This window comes from Hemiscyllium ocellatum, chromosome 6, assembly GCF_020745735.1.
Source record: "Hemiscyllium ocellatum isolate sHemOce1 chromosome 6, sHemOce1.pat.X.cur, whole genome shotgun sequence".
Classification (NCBI taxonomy): Eukaryota; Metazoa; Chordata; class Chondrichthyes; order Orectolobiformes; family Hemiscylliidae; genus Hemiscyllium; species Hemiscyllium ocellatum.
This window is the reverse complement of record NC_083406.1, coordinates 122,045,429-122,073,005: the sequence shown is the minus strand read 5'-3', so window position 1 is coordinate 122,073,005 and position 27,577 is coordinate 122,045,429. Positions and strand designations below refer to the sequence as shown.

The following is a 27,577-nucleotide window of genomic DNA, read 5'->3' as shown; positions in this document are numbered from 1 at the left end:
AGAGATCAGGATCTAGACTGCTGCAGGCAAGACTGCCAATAGCAAGGTAAATAAAATCTGGAACAAAAACAAAGAAGATGCCATAAAAAGACAGCAGGTTTGGTATAAGTAGGAAAAACTTTGTTTCTATTAGTGAATAAAATCAGGGTTGTGTGGAGGAGTTCAGGGATCTCAGAGAGTACTAGAGTTGGGGAAAGATTATAGAAATAGGGCAGAGCAAAGTCATGTAGGAGTTCCGAAAGAAGACTGAGAATTTTTACAAGTCAGCCTTCTGGGACTGAGTACCAGTCAGCCATGACAGAGAAGTTATGGGAGGCCAAGAGCATTGGAATAGTCAAGGATCGCGGATCAAAGACATTGCTGAGGGATCCAATTACAAGTGAACCCAATGGGCAACGAAACAGAGATGGAAACAGGCAGTATTAGTGATACTAGGAGAAAGTGAGGTCTGCAGATGCTGGAGATCAGAGTCTGGAATGTACTGCTGGAAAAGCACAGCTCCTTGGATGCTGCCTGACCTGGTATGTTTTTCCAGCAACACACTCTCGACAGTATTAGTGATACTGCAGCTGGAAGCTCATCTCAGGGTCAAATATAACAGCAAGGCCATGAGAGATGGTTCAATCTATGACAGTTCTGCTCAACCAGCCCTGAATGTCAGAGGAGCAGTCATCAAAAATAATGGAAGAGTGGTCGGGAGTTAGAGATACAGTTCAATGGGCCGAATGGCCTACTCCAGTTCCTATTTCTTATGGTCCAATGTGAAAACCCATGCTGTGTCTTCAGAGGATATTGCCATAGGGAAATGAATAGATGAGAATGATGATGTGCCAAAGATAGCCTGTTGGAAGACACCAGCAGGAATGGTATGGGAGCAGGAAGAGAAGTCACTGCAGCAGACTATTGGGTGACAGCTAGATAGGGAAGTCTGAAATCCTGGATGTAAGCAGTGGGATCTGTCATCAACAACAGTATGAGGGCTCCACACATCCACAGGCTAAGGAGTTAAATTTTATACTAGGGACCAAGGTGTTACACAAGGACACTAGCGATGAATGACAACACCATGAGTAGTTTGACGTCAGTGGGTGAAAGTGATTACCTGTGGTTCTTGTTCATTGCTGCAACCATCAGTGGGGTCCAACCCAGTTTGTGCCGATGAGAGGCGGAGACACCAGAGGCCAGCAACCTACAGGAAAGGCAATGCATTAAGGTCAGTACAATGACTTACACACAACTTAGTCATCTGGCCCATGCCCACTGCCAACCTACACCTCTTCTAATGGACCATGAGCCTTTTACTGGAAAACACAAATCGACAGAATACAAACATGTGAATTAGGAACAAGCCGAAGCTCCTTGGTCCCTCCAGCTTGCCTTTCACCCCCTTTCTGAATTTATCTCGGTCTTGAAATTATTCTCAGACTTTGCTTCCACCACCTTTTGAGGAAGAGATTTCCAAGACTCACACCCCTCTAGGAGAAAACATGTCTCCTCTTTGATGTCTTAAACAAGCAGCCCATTATTTTCAAACAGTGGCCCCTAGTTCTAGGTTTTCTCAAATTAAGGAACAACTCCATACAGATCCTGTCAAGACCCACCCTCCTTGTGTTTCAATCAAGCTCCCTCTTACTGTTCTAAATGCCAGTGGATACAAGTCACCCTGCTCAACCCTTCCTCATAAAACAACCTACCCATTCCAGGTATTAGTCTGATAATCCTTCTCGGAATTGAAACACTTGTGATAAAGCAAAGACAGCAATTACAGAAATGCAAGTACAGTCCAAAGATATGCAGGTTGGGTGGACTGGCCATGGGAAATGCAGGATTACAGGAATGGGGTAAGGGGTGGGTCTGGAAGAGATGCTCTGAGGAGGGTTGGTATGGATTTGATGGGCTGCTTCCACCCTGTAGGGATTCTACAAATGCATGAAATACAAGTCCCAGCAGTGAATAACCTTCAGCCCAGTGCATTTATACTAGCTCCCTTGAAAAGATTTCCAAATAGTTCCCCCTTCCCTTACTTATTTCCTCAGAGCAGGATTAATATATCCACCTCAAGTGTTTATCCATTTCCTTTTTGAAAGTTATCAATGAATTGGCTTTGTTTTGAACAATGCATTTCAGATCATAACAATTCACTCTGTAAAACTAATTCTAAAATCCCCTGTGGATCTCTTATCCATCAGCTTAAATCCCTGCACTCAGTTTACCAACCTCCAGCCAAAGGAAACAATTGATTGGTGTCAAAATACCACATACTGTGAACATCCCACAGTTATACAATGTCCATTAGCATAATAGAATGACCAGAAGTACTTCAAGTAGCAAAACTGGACAAAATTCCACAATGAGCCACATTGGAATTGTTTTTATAATTCATTCAAGGTACATGGATGTTGCTGTCTGGGCCCAGCATTACTTGCCCGTCCCTAGTTGCCCCTTGAGAAGGTGGGGGGTGAGATACCTTCTTGAATCGCTGTAGTCAGTGTGCTGTAGGTAGACCCATGAGGTTGTTAGGGAGGGAATCCAAGGAGTTTGACCCAGTGATACTGAAGGAACACTGATATATTTCCAAGTCAGGGTGGGGAGTGGCTTTTGATTTGATTTGGTTTATTTTTATCATATGTACTGAGATACAGGGCAAAGTTTTACCTGCTAACCAGACAAATCATACCATTCAGAAGTACATCAGGGTAATAAAACAGCATGTAGAATATAGTGTTATAGCTCCAGAGAACATCAGATATAGGAGAGGACCATTCATGGGTCTGATAATAGCGAGGGGTGGTAGATATATGACAGATGTCAGAGGTAGTTTCTTTATTCAGAGAGTAGTAGAGGAGTGGAACGCACTGTCTGCAACACTAGTACACTCACCAATTTTAAGGGCATTTAAATGGTCATTGGATAGGTATATGGATGAAAATGGAATAGTCTAAGATAGATGGGCTTCAGATTGGCCCTCAATGTTGTGCTGACCTGTGGAACCAAAGGGCCTGTACTGCGCTGTAAGGTTCTACGTTCTATTACTGTTCTTGAATCTGTTGGCATTTATTTTCAAACTTCTGCCATTGGAAGAGGTTGGAAGAGAGTATAACCGGGGTGGGAGAGGTCTTTGGTTATATTGGCTGCTTTCCCGAGGCTATGGGAAGTGTTGACAAAGTCAGTATTAGGCAGGTTGGTTTGCCTGATGGACTAGGCTGCGTTCACAACTCACTGTAGTTTCTTGTGGTCTTGGGCAGGGCAGTAACCATACCAAGCTGTGAAGCATCTGGATAGAATGCTTTCTATGATGCCAAGAATCCTTGCGGATGTGCTGAATTTCCTTAGCCTTCTGAGTCTGCTCCACAATTCCATCATGGCTGATATATTTCTCAATCCCATTTTCCTGCCTTTGCCCTATAACCTTTGATCCCTTTATTAAGCACTCATCATAGAATTCCTACCGTGTGGAAGCAAACCAATTATCCCAACGAGTCCACACCAACTTACCCAGACTCACTCCCTCTCTTTAGCCCATCCCTGTAACACTACATTTCCCTTGATTAATCCACCTAACCTGCACATCCCTGAACACTATGGGGCAATACATTTCCCATGGCCAATCCACCTGACCTGCATATCTTTGGACTGTGGGAGGAAATCGGAGCACCCGGACGAAACCCACGCAGATACAGGGAGAATATGCAAATTCCACACAGACAGTCACCTGACGGTGGAATCGAACCACAGCCCTTAGTACTGTGAGGCAGCAGTGCTAACCACTGAGCCACCACTCCACCCTAAATGACTCAATAACTTGGCCTCCACAGCCTTCTGCTGCAACATGTTCCACAGCATCACCACCCTCTGGCTGAAGAAACAACTCCCCATTCAGTTCGAAGGAAAGTCCCTTCACTGTGAGGCTGTGCCCTCTGAAGAGGTAGAAGGCAGACGGGATGGTAGAGGAGAATTGTTTTCCACAGCAGCACTCAGCTACTCACTTACATTCCCACAGCCACAAAAGCTGCAGGCCAAAAGCTAGAAAACACAATTAGTTTAGTCATTTTTGTTGACCAGTATGTTCACAATGAGCCGAAAAGCTTCCTTCTGCCCTGTAAATATCTATGACTCACACTAATGCTGCTAAGCATCAGTGGTGGAGGAAGTGGATGTTGTGCCAAATGGGCTGCTTTGTCCTGGATGGTGTCAAGCTTCTGGAGTATAGTTGGAGCTGCACCCATCCAGGCAGGTGGGGAGTATTCCATCACACTCCTGACTTGGGCCTTGTAGATGGTGGGACTGGGTTTGGGGAGTCAGGAGGGGAGTTATTCCCTGCAGTATTCCCGGCCTCTTAACCTGCTCTTGTACACACCACTTCAAGGGCTAATTCAGTTCATTTCAGTACCAGTACTCAAAACCTTGGTCCTTCAGGAAGCATCATAAAAATGAGTGAGGGAGAGGTTTCAGGAGAGAATTCCAAAGCTCAGGACCCAGGCAGCCAAGGATACGACCACCACCGATGGAACAATGAAAATCAGGATGCTCAAGAGACTGGAATGGAGTATCAGTTACCTCAGAGAGAGAGTATTACATGCTGATTTATACAGTGGGAGTGCAATAATGAATTAGACTGTGCAATGGGAGAGTTGGACATTGAACATTCAACAGCTGTGTCAGACTAACTGAGGTGCCTGGCTACCTGTGACAGATATAAACTGTCCCAAAAGAAAACAGATGGAACCCATCTGGTCAGTGCTGCAGATGATGTCGTGATAAGTGATACTGTTCCGTGCAGGCACCTACTTGAGACAAAGATCCCTCGACTGATTTAAAACACCCTCCGTACATCTGGCACATCCTATTGTAATAACGGGAAAACACAAACACACACAGCAGTTTGCCAGAGTGACAGTGGGGTTTAATGGACTAACCCTTTCAGCCCTGGTATCATTCTGGCAAATCGCTGCTGAAAAAGACCAGAGTATTCTTTCTAGGTGCAGTGCCCAGAATTAAACTCTGCTCCAGATATTATCTACCCAGGGTCCCTTGGCAGAACTGGAACAAAGTTCCCAGTAATTGTATTTCAGTCTTTGGGATACAGGACAGCATTCCATCAGCTTTGGTTCTGGGCTGCATTCCTCTCACCATTGAGTCACTCACTGCTGGAGATCGGCTGAGCTCCAGAAAATCCTCCTAGCTGGGGATTCTGAATCCTCACGAGTTCAGCAAAGCGAGTATACAAGAGAGGCTGTGCTGCGAGTTCAGTAATCGGCAGGCCCTGGCCAGAAGGACATGTGGCTAGTTTGGAAACAGAGAGACTGGGGCCATACAGAGAGCTCAGAGGGGAGGGAAGGACCAGTGGACGCTCAGTTAGAATGCCCGCACATGATCAACTATTCTGCTGACCGTAGGATGCCAGTGGTTCCAGAAGACAGTTCACCGCCACCTTCACCAGGAGGATAAATGCCAGCCACACCCCATTTCCCATCAACAAACAAAACATGGTTAGCACATAGAAAACAGGAGCAGGAGGAAGTCACTGTAATCCTCTAGCCTGATCTGCCATTTAATACGAACACTGTTAATCTGATAGCAATCTCAAATTTACTTTCCCACTGACTCCAGATAACCTTTCACGAAATCTTAGAAAATAGGGAGCAGGCCACTCAGCCCTTTGAGCCTGTCCCACCATTCCATATGATCATGGCTAATGATCCAACTCAGTACACTCTTCCCATTTATTTCCCATACCCTTTGATCTCTTTAGCCCCAAGAACTATATTCTGAGGAACGGTCATCCAACCTGAAACGCTAACTCCAATCTCCCCTCACAGACCTGTTCAGCATTTCCAGCATTTTGTGTTTTTGTCTCTGATTTACAGCAGCCGCAGTTCTCTCGGTTTTTATTAACTACATTATCACCTTCCTCAAAACATTCAAAATTATGGCCTCAATTCCACCATCCTTTGGATGAAGATATTTCTCCTCATTGCAATCCTAAGCAGCCTATCGCGTTTCCTCAATTCTGTGAGAATTGATTCAGGATTCCCTCGTCTTTGGGAACACCCTTCCTGTATTGACCCTGTCCAGTCCTGTTAGGGTTTCGCAGTTTTCTCAGAGATCCCCCCCATATTCTCCTAAACTCCAGTGAAGGCAGCATGGTGAGTGAAGGGTAGGGAGCCTGGGTCATTGGCACAGAGAAACCGAAATTCAAGCTATGAAGGGATGGGAAGGTTGCAGCTGCCTCTCAGCTATCAGTAGGCCTATTCCAGAGAGCTGAGCACAAAACCGAAGCTGATGCTTTCAATGTTACCCGGCAAAACTCCTTCACTGGTGGAGAAGAGACCTTTTAGAGGAGGCATTAAACTGAATCCCTGTTTACCCAGAGGTGGAGGGAACAGATAGAGTCATAGAGATGTACAGCACGGAAACAGACCCTTCAGTCCAACCCATCCATGCTGACCAGATATCCCAACCCAATCTAGTCCCACCTGCCAGCACCCAGCCCATATCCCTCCAAACCCTTCCTATTCATATATCCATCCAAACGCCTCTTAAATGTTGTAATTGTACCAGCCTCCACCACAGTCCATTTTCACAATCCCAAGACTCTGTTTCAAAGGGCACTAGGGGGAGCTGTCTCTGGTGACCTGGCACTGTATAACTGACTAAATGACTACGCATTGCTGGTACCAGGAACCACCCGCATTAGAACTACCTTCTCCATTATGATGTTATAATCTTTTTTCACAGAATGTGGGTGCCGGTATTTCTTGCCCATTCCTAACTGTCCCTTGAACAGTTAGCTCGGCCATTTCAGGGGGCAGTTAAGAGTCAACCACATTGCTGTGGGTCTGGAGTCACATGTACGGCAGATTTCCTTCACTAGTGAACCAGACATTTCTTTTATGTAGAATCCCTACAGTGTGGAAACAGACCCTTTGGCCCAACAAATCCACACCAAATCTCCAAAGAGTAACCCACCCAGACCCATTTCCCTACATTTCACCCTGACTCATGCACCTAACCTACACATCCCTGGACACTCTGGGCAATTTAGCATGGCCAATCCACCTGACCTGCACATCTTTGCACTGTAGGAGGAAACCAGAGCACCCAAAGGGGAAAATGTACAAACTCCACACAGACAATCGCCCGAGGCTGGAATCGAACCTGGGACCCTGGTGCTATGCAGCAGCAGTGCTAACCACGGAGACACCGTGCCACCCTCTTTTGATCACCCTCACCAGGCTCAGCTTTATATGACAGATTTATTAACTGAATCTAAGTTCCACCAACTGCAGTGGGGGGATTTGAACCTCTCTCCCAGAGCGTTAGTCTGCCCAGTGATATTCCAGCTAGTAAGAGTCCTGCCAAATTGAAGCACTGTGAGGCATCGAGGTTGTGAAAAGTGCTATAAAAATGCAAGTTCTTCCAGACGCAGATCAGAAAGCCTCTGTTTAAAATACAGCTTTAAAAATAAGGTTGAGGATATTTGGAACTCCTTGTCCCACTGAGGGTGGAAGACAACAGAATGAAAACTTAGAATGCTGGACATTTGTTTAAGACCATTGAGGATGGAATCAAGAGGGTGTGAGTAGAGCAGTCTTCACTTACTAGAATGGGGAGGGGGGGGAAGGAAGCTGCTTTGAGAAGGGAGATAGCTTCCTGCTGTTTCCAGTCACTTTTGTAAAGGGAAAGATGACATACTTTAAAAATGCAAAAGCATGGATCATAATGCTCTCTTTCTTAATTTCATTTTGTAATCCAGACGAGCCTGCTTCTAAAGACCGACCGAGCTCCTGACAGATGTTTCCGACAGCATTTACTCTCAACCTGGCCTGGGTTCTGGGTGAGTGACTGCGAGACATTAGGCTGAAGCTGAGTGATGCCAGAGGCTGTGTTTGAGTTTGGGCTCAGCCCCCTCCCCCTTGGTTCGTTCGGAGTGGACTCGGACTCGGACTCGGCTTGCCCTGTTTGACAGGTGGATCTTCACCAGCAGCTTAAGGATGAGCAACTTGAACTTTTTGTTTTTGTCCCTCTCTGCACCAACACGCCCGCACTCTGACAATGGCAGACTGTTGCCATCCGATTACAATGTCCACTTGTTTGGCAACGGGTTTCAATCTGTTACTGTTGAATAGACCCCCTGCTCCCGAGATCTCTCCACAAAGCCGGAGCCTGTGCAAGCTCTGTTTAACTTACAGATTTTCACAGCATCAAGCTGACACCGTAGGGGCTCTGGGTCATTTACGGTGAGCTCACAGCATCACCTGCCCCTGAGGCTCAGTGCATTTCAGTCAGATCCTGTAAAGGACAGGCACTCCGGGGGACTGGCGGGATGGAATGAAGGAGTGGACACTGTATTACTTGAAGAAGAGAAGGCCGAGAGAAGATTTAATTGAAGTGTTCAGAATCATGACAAGTCTGCATAGAGTTTGGTAAAAATGTTTCCACTTGTGAGATGCCCGAGAATGAAAGGACACAGATTGCAAAGTAAATTCTATGAGAAGCAGACGTGAGATGAAGAGAAACTTTGTCACCCAGCGAGTGGTTAGGGTCTGGAAAGTACTCCGAGAGTGTAGGGCTAGCTGGCTCACTTAATAATCGAGGGGGGACTTGCCAGGTAATGCGGCCAGGTGGTCTGAGGTACAGTCCCCTCAGAGGTATGGGATCAAATCCCACCATGGCTAAGTTATTGACCCCAGTTCAAATCCCACCATGTCAGAATTCAATATCAATAAAAAATAAATTTGGAATTAAGGGTCTACGGAAGACCATGACACTTTGCTGATTGTTAGAGGACATCCCCATCTGTTCGCTAATGTCCTTTAGGGAAGGAAATCTGCTATCCTGACCTGGTCTGAGCTACTATGACCCCAGATCCATATCCCTGGGGTTGACTCTCAACTGCCCTCTGGGCAATTAGGGATGGACAATGAATGTGACATAATCCCATGAATGAATTAAAAATAAAAGGGTATTCCAAAGGGAATTAGACAGCATCTGAAAAGGAAGGACATGTGGGAAAAAGCAGGAGAATGGCACTAAGCGAAATACTCATTCAGAAAGCCAGCACACACACGATGGGCTGAACAGCTTCCATCTACACCATTAGAATTCTGTGATCCTGGGTTACACAGAGCATTCTCTTGGTGGCTCAGACCACACAGTGAACCAGAGAACAGTGTACATCAAATACACTGCACACATACAGGCCATTCGGCCCACACCTTTCGTGTTGGTGCTTATGGTCCACTCCAGCTTCTTAACATTCTACCTGTATCAGCAGAACCGAGATGATGTTGATGCTGCTAACCCTCAAATATATCAAAACGCTTTGTCTCAAACACTCCCTGCAGTCGCTTTCCTGCTTTTCAATCATAACTTCTCAGAAAGAGGATTTTAAATTTTAAAACCGGTTTGTGAAATCTGGGTATTGCTCATTATGCCAGCAGCAACTGCCTATGTCCCTAACTGCCCCCTGAGCTCTGCCTCACTCAGCCATTTCCACAGGGCGGTGAAGTGTCTGCACAATGCGCTGAGTCAGGAGTCACGTGTAGGCCAGACCCAGTAAGGACGGCAGGTTTCCTTCTCTGAAGGACTTTCACAGAATCACAGCGTTGCTATGGCACAGAAATGGCAAAAGAGAGGCCTGCAGATGCTGGAAATTAGAGTCGAAAGGGTGGTGCTGGAACAGCACAGCAGGTCAGGCAGCATCTGAGGAGCAGGAGAGTCGTTGTTTCAGGCATAAGACCTTCATCAGGAATGAGGCTGAGTGTCAAAGGCGGGGGGGGGGGGGGGGGGGGAGAGAGATAAATGGGAGGGGGTGGTAAGGTAAACATCTCCAGGACACCTGCACCAACCAACCCCACTGTCCCTCCCACTCTGCCAGGACATACAGGTCCTGGGCCTCCTTCATTGCCGCTCGCTCACCACCCAACGCCTGGAGGAAGAACGCCTCATCTTCCACCTAAGGACCCTTCAACCCCAGGGCATCAATGTGGACTTCACCAGTTTCCTCATTTCCCCTCCCCCCACCTTATCCCAGCTCCAACTCTAGCTCAGCACCACCCTCATGACCTGTCCATCCTCCTTCCCACCCTCCTCTCCACCCTATCACCTTGACCCCCACCTCCATCCACCAACTGCACTCTGAGCTACCTTCCCCCCAGTCTCCTTCCCATTTATCTCTCCACCCCCTCGGCTCACAACCTCATTCCTGATGAAGGGCTTATGCCCGAAACGTTGACTCTCCAGCACCACACTCATGGCACAGAAATGGCCATTTGGTCTGTCATGACAGCACTGGCTCTATTAGCAGCTGCCAATCACATTAGTGCAAGAGAGAAAGTCCCGGACCTCCTATGTAGATGCGATAGTCAAGAAAGCACAACAACGCTTCTCCTCCCTCAGGCGGCACAGGAAATTCAGCACGTCCATATGGACCCTCACCAACTTCTACAGACACACCATTGAGAGCATACTGTCCGGGTGCATAACGGCCTGGTACAGCAACTGCTGTGCCCCGGACTGTAAGGAACTACAGAAGGTGGTGTGTGCAGCCCGGACCATCATGGGAGCCATCCAGTGACCCCACTTACCCGGCTCACTGCCACAGAAAAGTTGCCAACATCATCAAAGATCCATCGCACCCCAGTCATACTCTCCTACAACCCCTTCCGTCAGGCAGAAGATACAGACGCCTGAACAAACGCACTAACAGGTTCAGGAACAGCTTCTTCCCAGCCATTAAGAGATTGATGAATGGACTCTCTAGTCTCAATAAGCATCTAATCTGTGTGCCTCTCTGTACATCCTCACTTACTATGATGTGCCCAGTACTACTCGTAAACAAAACTTTTCATTGTACCTTGGTACACATGACAATAAACTGATGAATGAGAGTGATGGGACAGGAGAGTGAGTGAAAACAAAAAGAGTGAGAAAGAGAGAGAGAGCCAAGGGCATGGGACAGAAAGGTCAACAAAAACAGCCTGGACATGAAAACTGTGAAAGTCAAATAGAGAAAATCGGAGAGAGAGAGAGAGAGAAACAGATGTGGGCGGCACGGTGGCACAGTGGTTAGCACTGCTGCCTCACAGCGCCTGAGACCCGGGTTCAATTCCCGCCTCAGGCGACTGTCTGTGTGGAGTTTACACGTTCTCCCCGTGTCTGCGTGGGTTTCCTCCGGGTGCTCCAGATTCCTCCCACAATCCAAAGATGTGTGGGTCAGGTGAATTGGCCATGCTAAATTGCCCATAGTGTTAGATAAGGGGTAAATGTAGGGGTATGGGTGGGTTGCGCTTCGGCGGGTCGGTGTGGACTTGTTGGGCCGAAGGGCCTGTTTCCACACTAAGTCTAATCTAAAAAAAATGTGGACATGACCAGGAAGATCAGCACTGACTCCTCATCCACAGGGGAGTCACCTTGAATACAACGGAGTGACTCACTTCAGACAGCAGCTTTGAGCCAACTCCATTGCTGTGGGTCTGGAGGCACAGGAGAGAGGTGACTGGGCAAGGACAGCAGATTTCCTTCCCATATCATTGCATGTTATGGTGCAGAAGGAGGCCGTTCAGCCCTTCGTGCCTGTGCCTGTAATCAACAGTCATCATTACCCAGTGCCCAATCTCCTGCCTTTTTCCTATATTGCTGCACATTGCATGGGGATAGAATGCAGAGAATGGGACTGACTGGGTTGCTGTATGGACAGCCAGCACAGAATGAGTGGGATGCCGGCTTCCTTATGGGCTGTTTGCTTTCGGGTTGTGATATCCTACCTCAGGTGTGAGGTTATGAGACAGGCAGCAAAAGAGAGAGGCCTGGGGAGGATGTTTGGTTCCAGGGAGAGGGGGGGGGGGGTGCCAATCACAACATGTACGGAGAGAGAGAGAGAGAGAGAGCGTCAGAGAGAAGAGAGAGAGCAGAACAGAGAGGGAGTGGGAGCATGACAGAGAAAATGCAAGAGATAACATGTGAAAGAGGATGTGAGAGAGGGGGTGCAGGAGATTTAGAATTAACCTTTATTGTCATTAACCTTTTGTCATGCGCACTCAAATAAATGCAGTGACACATTTGTAATGTCACCACTTATGGACCATCTTGGGTACAGGGTACCTAGGTACAGGTACTTCAGTATTTGCTACAGAATTGAAAGAATAAATAAATAAATAAAGTCCAGCATAGGAATACAGAGTTTTTAAAAAGTACTTGAATTACAGTCCGTTCACTCCAGTCTGTGCCAACACTCAGCCTCCAGACCACAACAGGCTTCAAAACCCCACTACAAGGGACTCTCCTTCCCCCATCGCCCTGCCTGGCAGCCTCCAGTCAGGGACTCGCCTCCAGAACTTGACACCACTGACCCGGGTCTTTCTTGCTGCAACAGGGAACACAGGACAGAGAGAAATACGAGAGACAGCACACGCGAGACAGCATGAACAAGAATATACCTGGGGGTGTGTCTGTGCGCGCGCATGTGTGCCAGCATTTGTGCATGTGTCTGTGTGTGCGCGTGTGTAAGCATGCGTCTGTGTGCACGCGTGTCTGAAAGCATGTGTCTGTGTGTGACAGCACGTGTCTGGGTTCGTGAGATTGAGCATGTGTGTTCGCATGTGTGCGACAGCATGTGTGCATGTGTCTGTGTGCATGCATGTGTGACAGCAAGTGTATCTGTGTGCACGTGTGTGAGTGCATGTGAGAAAATGTCTATGCGTGCGCACATGAGAGCATGTCTATGTGTGTGAACACACGTGAGAGACCATGCGTGTCCATGGGCGCAAGGGTGTGAGGCGAGACCACTGAGGAGTTATAGGTGATGCTGTGTTTTCAGGCTGCAATATCACTATGACAGGGCAGATGGAGCAATGCAGGAGCTGGTCTAGTGTCACGCTGCTCTGCAGGACAAGGCCTTCACAAACAACGCAGTCACAGTGACACCTGATGATGGGACTACTTGTAGCAGTCAGGAGAAAAACACAAACAAACTGACAAATGGAGCAATACTTCCCCCTGGTGGTTACACTGGTAACTGCAGGCATTCAGCAAACTTAAAACAAATAGACGGTCCCAAATTGCGTCCTTCCTCTGGATACCACATCGTGGCTGAACTATGTCCTGCTGCATTCTGGATTAGAGGTGCTGGAAGAGCACAGCAGTTCAGGCAGCATCCGAGGAGCAGTAAAATCGACATTTCGGACAAAAGCCTTTCATCAGGATTGCAATCCACCAACTCAGGCCTCCTGAGCAGTTTGGATTTTAATCGCTGGGTCAAAATCCTGGAATTCCCTCCCTCAGGGCGTTGTGGGTCAATCTACAGCAGTGGACTGCAGCGGTTCAGGAAGGCAGCTCACCCCCACCTTCTCAAAGGGCAACTAGGGACAGGGCAATAAATGCTGGGCCCAGTCAGTGACACCTACGACCCATGAGAGAATTTTAAAAAGCAAATCACTCCACCATCAGGCAGGTTTCCTGATTCCCAAGCTCTGAAATTCCCTCCCTAAACCCTTCCACCTCACTCCCTTTGGGTAGTCAGGAGGGTAGTTACCTGCTGCAGGATTCCTAGCCTCTGGCCTTTTCTGGTAGACACTGTATTTATATTTAAAACAATCATCATGGAGAAAAGGGACTGAGAAACGTTATCAGAGCCAGGTGCTGACAATTCCCCAGGCCTTGATGAACTTTGTCCTTGGTGCATAAAGAAGGGCCGCTGAGCTCCTGGATACATTGGCGCTAACTCAAAATTCTCCGGATTCTGGAAAGATTGCATTGTGGAAATGGAGAATGACAGGTAGCTCTCCTGTAACACGATGGCTGCTTTCTTGTGCAACCCCACATTATAGAAAAATCACACTTTAGAAACAGTGCTTTAAATGTTGGCGATGTAATCACGTTACACCCAACACAGGTTTTAAAAGTTCACGCTGTGGAAACAGTGTCCCCAATTCGTCAATCGTGTTACAGCAAATTCCCACAAATGAAACGTGCGCTATAACAGCACCCCTGCAAAGAAAACAAGAGCAGCCATTCCAGGCTGCACTGCCAATCATTATGGCTGTAACTGATCATCCAACTCAATTGCCTGTTCCTGTATCCCCCCATACCCTTTGGTCCCTTTAGCCCCAACTGAATCTCCAACCCCCATCCTGAAAACACTTTGTGTTTTGGCCTCAAATGCTTCCCCAGGATCCACACTCTCTGGGTGAAGACATTTCACTTCATCTCGGTCCGAAATGACCGACCCCGTATCCTTAGATTGTGACCCTGGTTCTGGACCCCCCCACCATTGGGGCATCATTCCAGCAGGTTCCCTGCCGGGTCCTGTGAATATTTTATAGGTTTTTGTCCCCTCAGGATTTAGGAGATCCCCCTCACTCTTCTCAACTCTGGTGAACAGAATCCTAACCAATCCAGTCTCTCCTCACACATCAGCCCCGCCATCCCAGGAATCAGTCTGGGAAACCCTTCGCTGCCCTCCCTCCATCACCAGAACATCCTTCCTCAGGTAAGGAGACCAAAACTGCAAATCCCAGGCAGCATCCTGGTGATTTTCCTCTGCACTCCCTCCAGTGCAATCCCCTCCAGTGCGGGGACCACAACCGTACAGAGGACTCCAGCTGTGGCCTTACCAAAGTCCTGGACAGTTCCAACACAACCTGCTCTTATGCTCAAGAGACAGGGTAATGTAGCTCACATTGACAGCTGCTGAAATACAAATTGAATTTCAAACAAAATTAAGTTAATGGTAACCATTGTCAATTGTTGAGACAACCCATCTGGTTCCCTTAGAAAAGGAAATCATTACACCTCACACATGACTCCAGGCCCAATGCAGTGCGGTTAACTCTTGACTCTGCTCCGAGATGGCCAAACAAGTCACTCAGTTCATGGGTAATAAATACCAGAGGAACCAGCAACGCCCCAAACCCTATAAACTAACAAAACAAAAATCAGATGCTCCATATTAGACCAGCAATTGCTGGAGAAACTTGGCATATCTTGCAGTATCTGTGAAGCAAGAAAATACCATTAACATTTCATGTCCTGTGACCCTTCTGATGCTGTATATTTCAGCTGTACAATACACTCTGAAGGATCAAGGCTTAGAATCATCAAGAATCTTTCACATTCAGGTAAATTTGCCTGACAACAGCCCTCTGATAGGTTGAGCTGCAGGATGTTAAGAACTTGTAAGCACCAAGACAGTAGCAGAACAAAATCTTCTACAGCCTGCAGACAGAAAGGATCCATCTCTCTCTCTCTCTCTGACCCCACCGTGTGGGAATAAGACAGAAGAACCAACAAACCATAAAAGAAACAATTCTAAAACAAGACCTAGGTCCAACGGACCAACCATGTTTTTAAGAATGATCATCACAAAGACAAACATAATTGTGTCATCACCCCTAAAAGCAAAAAGGCCATGAGAAAATAGCTAACAAAAATAGAAGTTGCTGGAAAAGCTCAGCAAGTCCAAGGAGAGGTCACCGGACCAGAAACATTAACTCCGATTTCTCTCCATAGATACTGCCAGACCTGCTGACTTTTGCCAGCAACTTCCGTTTTTGTTTCTGATATACAGTATCTGTAGTTGGATCCGTTTTTATGAGAAAATAACACCCCACCTTGTTGTGTGAACCTTTGAGCATCAGGATTCAGTTTACCCTATCTATTTTCTTTCTCTTTTGTTGATCCTATTAAAACATTTATCATAGAACCCCTACAGTGTGGAAACAGGCCATTTGACCCAACAAATCCTTTCTATTCTCTTGCTAAAGTTAAGTGAGTTACAATAAGGAGGTTTTGATTTCTGTTAATGATAACATCTCGTGTGAATTGCTTTTGTCCTGGGTCACACAGCTTGGAATGTTGGTGGTCTCACGGACATTTTATACATTCTGTGGCAGCAGTGGGGCAGAAGTGTTGGAGCATTGTGCGTAGTTAAGTTATCACTTAAGATCTTGGTGGGGTTGGATGCAGAAACAATGTCACTCATTTAAGAATGAATTGGGAAACATCCTCTCTCAAAGGATCATACATCTGTGGAATTCTCTTCCCCAGACAGTGGCTGAGGCTGGGTCACTCAAATAGTTTTAAGGCTGAAGTGAGTAATCCTTGACTAAAAGGTAAGTCAAAAGATAAATGGAATACACAGGACGGTAGTGGCCAAAGTCAGATTGTACTGAATGGTGCAGCAGGCTCGAGGGGCCAAATGGCCAATGCTTGCTCCTAACTCGTACATTTGTAAATGGCACTGCCTACCTGCTGACCTCGGGTGCATTGTTCAAACGGGCGGCTTCAAGCAGCAAGTGACCTGAGGAAATACAAGAAACTGAGGGTCAGTCACATCACACCGGGAACATCAAGGGTTGCCACACAATCAGTTATTGGCACCACTAACCCATGTGAGATCCAAACGGATTACAGAAAAGGAGGAGGCCATTCAGCCTCTCAGGCCCATCCCACCAATCAATGGGATCATGATCTGTGGAATTCCCTGCCCAGGGAAGTGGTTGAGGCTTCTTCATAGCTTTAAGAAGTTGCAAAGATAGATAATTCTTTGAACAGTAAAGGACTAAGAGTTATGGTGAGGGGGGGGGGGGGGGTGGGGGGTAAGTAGAGCTGAGGCCAGGAAAAGATCAGCAATGATTGGGGCAGGCTCGAAGGGTCAGATGTCTAGATCAGAGTGGTGCTGGAAAAGCACAGCAGGTCAGGCAGCATCCGAGGAGCAGGAGAATTGACGTTTTGGGCAGCAGCCCTTCATCAGGAATGAGGCTTGTGGGCCAAGGGGGCTGAGCGATAAATGGGAGGGGGGTTGGGGTCAGTGGGAAGTTGGTTGTGAATGTGACAGGTAGATGAAGGGATGGGAGAAGGTGATAGATCGGAGAGGAGGGTGGAGCAGATAGATGGGGAAAGTGATGGACAGGTCAGGAGGGTGGAGCTGAGTTCGAGGCTTGGGACTAGGATAAGGTGGGGGGGGGAGGGGAAATGAGGAAACTGGTGAAATCCACATTAATCCCATGTGGTTGCAGGGTTCCAAGGTGGAAGATGACGCGTTCTTCCTCCAGGTGTCAGGTGGTAAGGGTTTGGCGATGGCGGAAGCCCAGGACCTGCATGTCCTCGGTGGAGTGGGAGGGAGAGTTGAAGTGTTCAGCCAGGGGGCGGTGGGGTTGGTGGGTGTGGGTGTACTGGAGATGTTCTTTGAAACAATCCACAAGTTGGCGTCCTGTCTCCCCGGTGTAGAGGAGACAGTCGATGACATTGGTGGAGGTACAGGTAAATTTCTGTCGGATGTGGAAGGACCCTTTGGGGCCTTAGACAGAGGTGAGGGGGGAGATGTGGGCACAGGCTTTACACTTCCTGTGGTGGCCGGGAATGGGGTGAGGGCTGGTGGGAGGCATGGATCTGACAAGGGAATCATGGAGGGAATGGTCTCTCTGAAATGTGGATAGGGGTGAGGAGGGAAATATATCCCTCGTGATGGCGCCTGTTTGTAGGTGGAAGTGGTGGAGGATGATGTGATGTATACAGAGGTTGGTGGGGTGGAAGGTGAGGACCAGAGGGCTCTGTCCCTGTTGCATTGGAAGGGGTGGGGTTCGAGGGGGGAGGTGCAGGAAGTGGATAAGATGCACTGGATGGCATCCATCCTCAACCTTGTGGGTGGGGAAATTGTGTCTTTGAAGGAGGAGGCCATCTGAGAAGCTCCCTCCACCCCTGACCTATCACCTTCTCCCTCACCTTCATCTACCTATCACTTTCCCAGCTACCTTCCCCCACGGCTCCAGCCCCATCCCTCTCCCATTTATCTGTCAGCTCCCTCAGCCCACTAGCCTCATTCCTGAGGAAGAGCTTATGCCCGAAACGTTGATTCTCCTGCTCCTCAGATGCTGACTGACCTGCTGTGCTTTTCCAGCACCACTCTGTCGACTTCAACACCCCATAGCTTCCTTCCCCTTTCATCCTTCGATGGGCCATGAGCATCAATGGCTGGGCTGCGGATTTCCTGCTTCAGAAGGCAGTGAGGGGTGAATCAGATTGCTGTGATGTGGCCTGGACACTTGGCCCAGTGAGGTCTGGACTTCAGCCCCTGAAGGATTCAGATGTCCTCACTCTCGAGGGAGGGCAGCAAGGATTTACCAGACTGATCCCAAGGATGGTGGAAATGACACATGGGGAGGCTGAATTGGTTTTGCTGGAGAACAGAAGAATGGGCAGGAAGAGGCGGGATTCATAGAAACTGACAAAATTCTAACGGGACGAGAAAAGACAGAGGCAGGATGACCCAGGGACTCCAGCTTGGAGTTTAAGGGCAGCACTGAGATGGGGAGAAATGTCTTCACCCAGAGAGGGGGGAGCCTGGGGAATTCTCTGCCACAGAAAGCTGAAGCTAAAACATTGACTGATTTCAGATAATTATAGAATCATAGAGATGTACAGCACAGAAACAGACCCTTTGGTCTAACTCGTCCATAAGGACCAGATATCCTAAACTAATCTAGCCCCACCTGCAAGGACCTCTGACCCTTCCTATTCATATACCCATCCAGATGCCTTTTAAATTTTGTAACTGTACCAGCCTCCACCACTTCCTCTAGCAGCTCATTCCATACACACACCACCCTCTGTGTGAAAAAGTTGCCCCTTGAGTCTCTTTTATATCTTTCCCCTCTCACCTTAAACCTATGCCCTCTAGTTCTGGACTCCCCCACCCCAGGGAAAAGACTTTGCCTATTTATCCTATCCAGGCCCCTCATAATTTTGTAAACCTCTATAAGGCCACCCCTCAGCCTCCGACACTCCAGGGAAAACAGTCCCAGCCTGTTCAGCCTCTCCCTGTAGCTCAAATCCTCCAACCCTGGCAACATCCTTGCAAATCTTTTCTGAACCCTTTCAAGTTTCACAACATCCCTCCCGTAGAAGGGAAACCAGAATCGCACACAATATTCTAAAACTGGCCTGACCAATGTCCTGTACAGCTGCAACATGACCTCCCAACTCCTGTACTTAATACTCTGACCAATAAAGGAAAGCATACCAAATGCCTCCTTCACTATCCTATCTACCTGTGACTCCACTTTCAAGGAGCTATGAACCTGTAGTCCAAGGTCTGAGGGCTAAAGGGACAAAAGCATATGGGGAGAAAGTGGAAACAGGGACTGAGTTAGATGATCAGCAGCAATCATATTGAATGGTGTAGCAGGCTTGAAGGGCCGAATAGGCTGCTCCTGGTCCAATTTTCCATTTTTTATCTCTGCAACATTACCATCTTCAGTTTGCTACTCACCATCTGACTCTGATGATCTGCTGTAGCAATAAACCAGGGCAGCTGCCAGGGTGCAGAAGCTGCCCAGTGCTCCCAGTGCCCATTCTCCCTGATCCTCGCCTTGCTGTGATCGCCTCCCCGTGGCCACAGCCTCCAACTGCAGCCAGGGCAGTGGCTCGAAGCTCCACCATGTGGCCGCACTGCGGAGCTGCAGCTCGGAGACCCGCAGCCTGCGGCCCCCGGCGGTGGGAGGCCGGATGTGCAGCTCGGAGGCCTGTAGCCAGCGGCCCCCGGCGGTGGGAGGCCGGATGTGCAGCTCGGAGGCCTGTAGCCAGCGGCCCCCGGCGGTGGGAGGCCGGATGTGCAGCTCGGAGGCCTGTAGCCAGCGGCCCCCGGCGGTGGGAGGCCGGATGTGCAGCTCGGAGACCCGCAGCCATCGGCCCCCGGCGGTGGGAGGCCGGATGTGCAGTGACCCACGAGCGGGCGCCGGGGCCTGACAGACGCTTCGCACCAGCGACTGCCCCCCAAGCCCCAACGCGGATCTGTTGGGGACAGCGCCATGGCCCGGTTCCCGCAGCGGCGATAGCAGTAGCCGACGCCAAGACCGGACCCCGCTCGGCGTGCAGCCGGCCCGAAGGTACCGCGTTATCAGGGCCGTCGCCCTGGAGATCGCCATCGTGCCGTAAAATGGAGAGCTTTGCCTCAGGCAACGGGAGAGCTCTCACTTTACGGCCGTTTGACCGCAACGTCACAGACAGCACTGCGCAGCTGCGGTGGCCCCGCTACCCTCTGGGAATTGTAGTTCTGCTGGAAACAACATGAACTACATTACCCAGAGGCCCGTGCGCCATACGTGGTAGTGGTGATGATGATGATAATTATTTATTGTCACGTACTTCACAATGAAAAACATAATAAAATACAAAGACAAGTTTCAAACTGTTAACACAATCTACAGCCATATTAATATTTTAAAAATAAAAAGATGATGCTGAAAAAGAGTCCATCTTTGGCCAACTCTACCATGTGCCATGAGATGGCTGACCAATGACTGCTGCACTGCCAACCTCTACCCCCTCACTCTGTCCACCCACCCCTACCCCACCCTACCCCACCCTGCCCAACCATCCAACCACGTCCACTCCTTCCACTCGGGCCACCGATGCTGGAGTTACCACTGCCCATTGCTGGGCCCACCTCACTGATGGGCTGCCAATGGCAGTTCTCTGTGGGATCCACACTCGCCCTCCCTCCCCACGCCACAGGAGCTCCCAGCTCCACAGCCACCAACGCCTCACTCGGGGCCTACAGTAAACAGGAGCTGGCGGGACGCCAATAACTATGAGACCCCTCTGGGTCCACCACAACCAAGAACGACCACTCTGGGCCTACAGCAACCAGGGGTCCCCATTCCGGGCCTACCACAACCAGGAGTCCCCGCTCCGGGCCTACCACAAATAAGGGCTTCCCGCTCTTGGCCTACCACAACCAGGCGTGCCCAGTCTGGACCGACCATAATCAGATGTCCCCGCTCCGGCCCTACCACAACCAAGAGTCCCTGCTCCAGGCCCACCATAACCAGAGGTCCCCACTGTGGGCCCACCACAACCAGGCACCCCTGCTCTGGACCCACCACGGCCAAGAGTCCTCACTTCAGGCCCACCACAACCGGGGGTCCCCGCTCCGGGCCCACACAACCAAGAGTTCTCCTCTGGGCCCACCACAACCAGGGGTCCGCACTCCAGGCCCACCAGTACCAGGTGTCCCTGCTCTGAGCCCACCACTGCCAGTGATCCCTGCTCCGACCCCACCATTGCCAAGGGTCCCTGCTCCCAGCCCACCACCACCAGAAGTCTCTGCTCCAGGCCCACCATTACCTTGGGTCCCTGCTCTGGGGCCACCACAACCAGGCATCCACACTCTGGGCCCACCACAATTCCGGAGGAAGTAAGTACTGCAGATGCTGGAGGTCAGAGCTGAAAATGTGTTGCTGGAAAAGCGCAGCAGGTCAGGCAGCATCCAAGGAGCAGGAGAATCGACGTTTCGGGTATAAGCCCTTCTTTAGGAATGAGGAAAGTGTGCCAAGCAGGCTAAGATAAAAGGTAGGGTGGAGGGACTTGGGGGAGGGGCGTTGGAAATGCGATAGGTGGAAGGAGATTAAGGTGAGGGTGATCGGCCGGAGTGCGGGTGGGGGCAGAGAGGTCAGGAAGAAGATTGCAGGTTAGGAGGGCGGTGCTGAGTTGAGGGAACTGACTGAGACAAGGTGGGGGGAGGGGAAATGAGGAAACTGGAGAAATCTGAATTCATACCTTGTGGTTGGAGGGTTCCCAGGCGGAAGATGAGGCGCTCCTCCTCTAGCCGTCGTGTTGTTATGTTCTGCCGGTGGAGGAGTCCAAGGACCTGCATGTCCTCGGTGGAGTGGGAGGGAGAGTTAAAGTGTTGAGCCACGGGGTGATTGGGTTGGTTGGTCCGGGCGGCCCGGAGGTGTTCTCTGAAGCGTTCCGCAAGTAAGCGGCCTGTCTCACCAATATAGAGGAGGCCACATCAGGTGCAGCGGATGCAATAGATGATGTGTGTGGAGGTACAGGTGAACTTGTGGCGGATATGGAAGGATCCCTTGGGGCCTTGGAGGGAAGTGAGTGTGGAGGTGTGGGTGCAAGTTTTACATTTCCTGCGGTTGCAGGGGAAGGTGCCGGGGGTGGAGGTTGGGTTGGTGGGGGGGTGTGGATCTGACGAGGGAGTCACGAAGGGAGTGGTCCTTGCGGAACGCTGATAGGGGAGGGGAGGGAAATATATCCTTGGTGGTGGGGTCCGTTTGGAGGTGGCGGAAATGGCGGCGGATGATACGTTGTATGCGGAGGTTGGTGGGGTGGTAGGTGAGAACCAGTGGGGTTCTGTCTTGGTGGCGGTTGGAGGAGCGGGGCTCAAGGGCGGAGGAGCGGGAAGTGGAGGAGATGCGGTGGAGGGCATCGTCGATCACGTCTGGGGGGAATCTGCGGTCCTTGAAGAAGGAGGCCATCTGGGCTGTGCGGTGTTGGAACTGGTCCTCCTGGGAGCAGATGCGGTGGAGACGAAGGAATTGGGAATATGGGATGGCGTTTTTACAGGGGGCAGGGTGGGAGGAGGTGTAGTCCAGGTAGCTTTGGGAGTCAGTCGGTTTATAATAGATGTCTGTGTTGAGTCGGTCGCCCAAGATAGAAATGGAAAGGTCTAGGAAGGGGAGGGAGGAGTCTGAGACAGTCCAGGTGAATTTCAGGTCGGGATGGAAGGTGTTAGTAAAGTTGATGAACTGTTCAACCTCCTCGTGGGAGCACGAGGCAGCGCCGATACAGTCATCGATGTAGCGGAGGAAAAGGTGGGGGGTGGTGCCAGTGTAGTTGCGGAAGATGGACTGTTCCACATATCCTACGAAGAGACAGGCATAGCTGGGGCCCATGCGGGTGCCCATGGCAACTCCTTTAGTTTGGAGGAAGTGGGAGGATTGAAAAGAGAAGTTATTCAGGGTGAGGACCAGTTCAGTCAGTCGAAGGAGGGTGTCGGTGGAAGGGTACTGGTTGGTACGGCGGGAAAGGAAGAAGCGGAGGGCTTTGAGTCCTTCGTGATGGGGGATGGAGGTGTACAGGGACTGGATGTCCATAGTGAAAATAAGGCGTTGGGGACCGGGGAAGCGAAAATCCTGGAGGAGGTGGAGGGCGTGGGTGGTGTCCCGAACGTAGGTGGGGAGTTCTTGGACCAAAGGGGACAGAACCGTGTCGAGGTATTGGGAGATGAGTTCAGTGGGGCAGGAGCAGGCTGAGACAATGGGTCGGCCGGGGCAGGCAGGTTTGTGGATTTTGGGCAGGAGGTAGAAACGGGCGGTGCGGGGTTGTGGGACTATGAGGTTGGAGGCGGTGGATGGGAGATCCCCTGAGGTGATGAGGTCCTGGATGGTCTGGGAGATGATGGTTTGGTGGTGGGAGGTGGGGTCATGGTCGAGGGGGCGATAAGAGGAGGCGTCTGCGAGCTGGCGTTTGGCTTCAGCGGTATAAAGGTCAGTGCGCCAAACTACCACCGCGCCTCCCTTGTCTGCGGGTTTGATGGTGAGGTTGGGATTGGAGCGGAGGGAGTGGAGGGCTGCACGTTCTGAGGGTGAGAGGTTGGAGTGGGTGAGAGGGGTGGACAGGTTGAGTCGGTTAATGTCACGGCGGCAGTTGGCTATAAAGAGGTCGAGGGCGGGTAGGAGGCCTGCACGGGGTGTCCAGGTGGATGGGGTGCGTTGGAGGCAGGAGAAGGGGTCGTCAGAGGGTGGGCGGGAGTCTTGGTTGTGAAAGTAGGCACGGAGGCGAAGGCGGCGGAAGAATTGTTCAATATCTCGCCGCGTGTTGAACTCATTAATCCGAGGGCGTAGGGGAATGAAGGTGAGGCCCCTGTTGAGGACTGATCTCTCATCCTCAGAGAGGGAGAGGTCTGGAGGGATGGTGAAAATCCGGCAAGGCTGGGAGCTAGGACCTGGTGTGGGGCTGGAGCTGGGGCTGGGGGCGGGGCCGTCTTTCGTCACTTCACGTAACCCCGCCCCCACGCTTATTTCCGTCACGACGCATGACCCCGCCCCCACGCTTGACTCCGCCCCCACATCGAGCAACGTCACCACGTCTAACTCCGCCCCTACTTCGATCTCTGTCCCCGCCCCTAACCCCGCCCCCAAATTCAGATTTGTCCAGTTTCCTCATTTCCCCTCCCCCCACCTTGTCTCAGTCGGTTCCCTCAACTCAGCACCGCCCTCCTAACCTGCAATCCTCTTCCTGACCTCTCCGCCCCCACCCCACTCCGGCCTATCACCCTCACCTTGACCTCCTTCCACCTATCACATCTCCATCGCCCCTCCCCCAAGTCCCTCCTCCCTACCTTTTATCTTAGCCTGCTGGACTCACTTTCCTCATTCCTGATGAAGGGCTTATGCTCGAAACGTCGAATTCCCTATTCCTGAGATGCTGCCTGACCTGCTGTGCTTTAACCAGCAACACGTTTTCAGCTGTGATCTCCAGCATCTGCAGACCTCATTTTTTACTCAAATCTGAGTTCATCCCTTGTGGTTGGAGGGTTCCTAGGCGGAAAATGAGGTGCTCTTCCTCCAGCCACTGTGTTGCTATGGTCTGGCGATGGAGGAGTCCAAGGACCTGCCAGTAACCAATAGTCCGTGCTGTGGGTCACCACAACCAGGTTCCAAATTCTGGGCACACCGTAACCAGGGATCCTTGGCTGTGCCTGAAGTTGCTGCCTCACCAAGAGTCCCACTCCAGCCACTCTCCTCTGTGATGTCACCACTCTTCCCGTGCCCAAGTTCTCTTCCTTTCCTCAGCCACTGATGATCCTCCTGGTCTGCAGTGGGTCCGGCCTGAAATAAAACATTGTCATGGTGGCCAGCTGTCCCTCTCCCTTCACCAGCTACCCGCCATCTCACAGCATCCTCCAGTTTAAAAATGTCCCTGGCTAATTGAGGTAAGGGGAGTGGGTATGTTTTTAAAAATGGTAATGGTCAACAGGCCTGCTTATTGGCGAGCTGACACAGGCGCACTGCCCACTCCATGCAGTTGCATGCTGGGGTTTGCAGTCCATTTGATGATCCTCTGGCCTCTCAGAGCCCACTCAGGACAGAACCAGACCAAACCTTTCGAATGTTTTACTCCAACCCATTCCCTCCACCAGAATCGCACACGCGGTGTATTGGACTGATCCTCTATCTGGGAACCCACCAATCCCAAGTGGAAGCAGGCCCTCATAGAATTTTAACAGCACAGAAGAAGGCCCTTCAGCCCAGCATGTCTGAGCTTGGTCATCAAGATTCCATCTATCCTCATCCCATTTTCCCAACACTTCTCCTGTGGCCTTGTATGGTATGACATGTCAAGCGTTCTTGGCTGTCTTGAGAATATCTGCCTTTCGCACCTTTTCAGGCAGTGAAGTCCAGATTCCTACCACCGTCTGGGTGAAAAATCTTTTCCTCAAATGCCTTCCTGCTCCTTTCCTTAAATCTATGCCCCTGGTTATTGACCCCGTTGGCTAAGGGGAGGACCTCGTCACCAGTTAGAATAAAACAAAGAACTCCGGATGTTGAATATCTGAAAGCAAAACAGAAATTGCTGGAGAAACTCAGCAGGTCTGGCAGCATCTGTGGGGAGAAAGCAGAGTTAACGTTTTGAATCCAGTGTGATTCTGCTTCTGATCTGAAGAGGCACTGAACCTAAAACTCTCCCCAAAGTGCTGCCAGACCTGCTGAGTTTCTCCAGCAATTTCTACTTTCTTTTCCCTAGTTCCTCTGTCATTCAGACAGCTTATTCAGATCCAACCTCAGCATTCTCTGCTCTAAAGAAACAACCCATGTCTCTCTACTCTCGGTATTCATAGTTGAACCACTCCATCACAGGCAACTCTCAGGATTCTCATTCCAGGAATCGTACCTGTCCCCTCTCCAGGGCAATTGCACTTTTCCTATCGTAGAGAGACCAGGACTACACCGAATACTCCAACTGCGGCCTGACAAACATTATGTACAGATTGGTCATAGTCTCTTTATTCTTGCATTCAATCTTCATTCTTTAATCTTGAATTAATCCCAAATGCCGAAGGACTGCCTCAGAAGGGGAATGGCATCATAATATGATGGAAAGGATGCATGAAGCCATCTCAGTAAGCCTTTGTCAACAGGAGACACCTTAGGAGCATAGGAAATGGAATCTGGAATATAGGTCATTCGGCCTCTCAAGTGTTTTTGCTAATTTATTCATTTTGTAGGATGTGGGTGTCACGGGCTGGGCCCAGTATTTATCCTCTATCCCTAGTTGCCCCTTGAGAAGGTGGGGGTGAGCTGCCTTCTTGAACTGCTGCAGTCCATGTGCTGTAGGTAGACCCACAATGCCCTTAGGGAGGGAACTCCAGGATTTTGACCCAGTGACAGTGAAGGAACAGTAGTACATTTCCAAGTCAGGATGGTGAGTGGCTTGGAGGGGAACTTGCAGCAGATACGTCCCCTGTCCTTATCCTTATGATGGAAGTGGCCATGGGTTTGAATCTTTGGTGAATTTCTACAGTGTATCTTGTAGATAGTACACACTGCTGCTACTGAGCATCAGTGGTGGAGGGAGTGGATGTTTGTGGATGTGGGGCCAATCAAGTGGGGGCTGCTTTGTCCTGGATGGTGTCGAGCTTCTTGAGATTTGTTGGAGATGCGCCCACCAAGGCAAGTGTTCCACTATTCAGTAAGATGGGGCCAAACCACATTTGGAATATTGCAAGCAATTTTGGGCCCCACATTTAGGGATGGATGTGTTGGGTCCAGAGGAGATGTACAAGAATGATGACAGGAATGAAAGACTTGCCATATGAGGAGTGGGTGAGGTCTCTGGGTCTGTACTCGATTTAGAATAATTTAGAAGTTTAGTAAGATGAAGGTGAACCTGACTAAAACTTCCGGAATCCTGAGAGGCCTGGATAGAGAGGCTGTGGAGAAGATGTTTCCACCAGGAGGAGAGACTAGGACCCGAGAGCACAGCCTCAGGGTGAAGGGATGACCCTTTGTAACTGAGGTGAGGAGGAATTTCTTCAGCCAGAGGGTGGGGAATCTGTGGGACTCATTGCGACGGAGGGCTGTGGAGGTCAAGTCATTAAGTGAATTTAAGACAGAGATAGATAAGTTCCTGATTAGTAAGGGGGGTCAAGGGTCACAGGAAGAAGGCAGGAGAATGGGGTTGAGAAACATATCAGCCATGGTGGAATGATGGAACAAACTTGATGGGCCGAATGGCCTAATTCTGCTCCTATATCTTATGGTCTAATGGGGCTGATGGAATTGTGGCCTCTACTCCACATTAGCCCTGATTCCCTTCAGCTCCTTATTAGTTATGAGTTCATCTGTCTCTGTCTTAAAAATACTACAGAAAAAAATTCTCCACTGCTCTCTGGGGAAGAGAATTACTCAGACTCGGAAGTGTCTGAGTGAAGATAATTCCTCTCATTTATGTCTTAACCCCTTACCCGGCAAAGACGCGTTCACTTGTCCTCACCCAATGTGTCTTTTTCAGAGTGCAACGAGTAAACTCGATCAAAACATATAATTTCAAAGACAGCCAAAGATGAGCTTATACGTCAATTCTCGGCATTTCTGAGCCCTTCTCAGCTAGAAACGAGTATACTCGGTGACTCACAGGTCTGGTACCTGTGTCTCTTCCGCCTCAGGCATTGCAAGAAGTGTCGACGCACCACTTTTGGGCACACACTGTCATTCGGTTTTTTTCTGTTTTGTTTTACAAATTACGCCCAGATGTCGAGCTCAGAAGGTAACAATGAGTATGA

The 27,577-nt window shown here is 49.8% G+C and overlaps 1 protein-coding gene across 3 annotated transcripts in view; it reads right to left on the bottom strand.

Moving 5' to 3' along the window:
• The window catches only part of clpb (ClpB family mitochondrial disaggregase), a 134,861-nt gene extending 114,876 nt beyond the window's left edge, over positions 1 to 19,985 (bottom strand). For 2 of the 3 annotated variants that reach the window (XR_009644810.1, XM_060826351.1), the window contains exons 1-3: positions 19,271 to 19,984; positions 16,249 to 16,300; positions 1,103 to 1,189 (exon numbers count right to left, since the gene is read on the bottom strand). Coding sequence is in view for 2 of the 3 variants with exons in the window: in XM_060826351.1 (XP_060682334.1) it covers positions 1,103 to 1,189; positions 16,249 to 16,300; positions 19,271 to 19,925 (794 nt within the window). In the remaining variant the exon portion in view is untranslated. Of the gene's footprint in view, positions 1 to 1,102; positions 1,190 to 16,248; positions 16,301 to 19,270 lie in introns of all 3 variants that reach the window. The other variant, XM_060826352.1, reaches the window with a different exon arrangement.
• Positions 19,986 to 27,577: the final 7,592 nt, after the last annotated feature.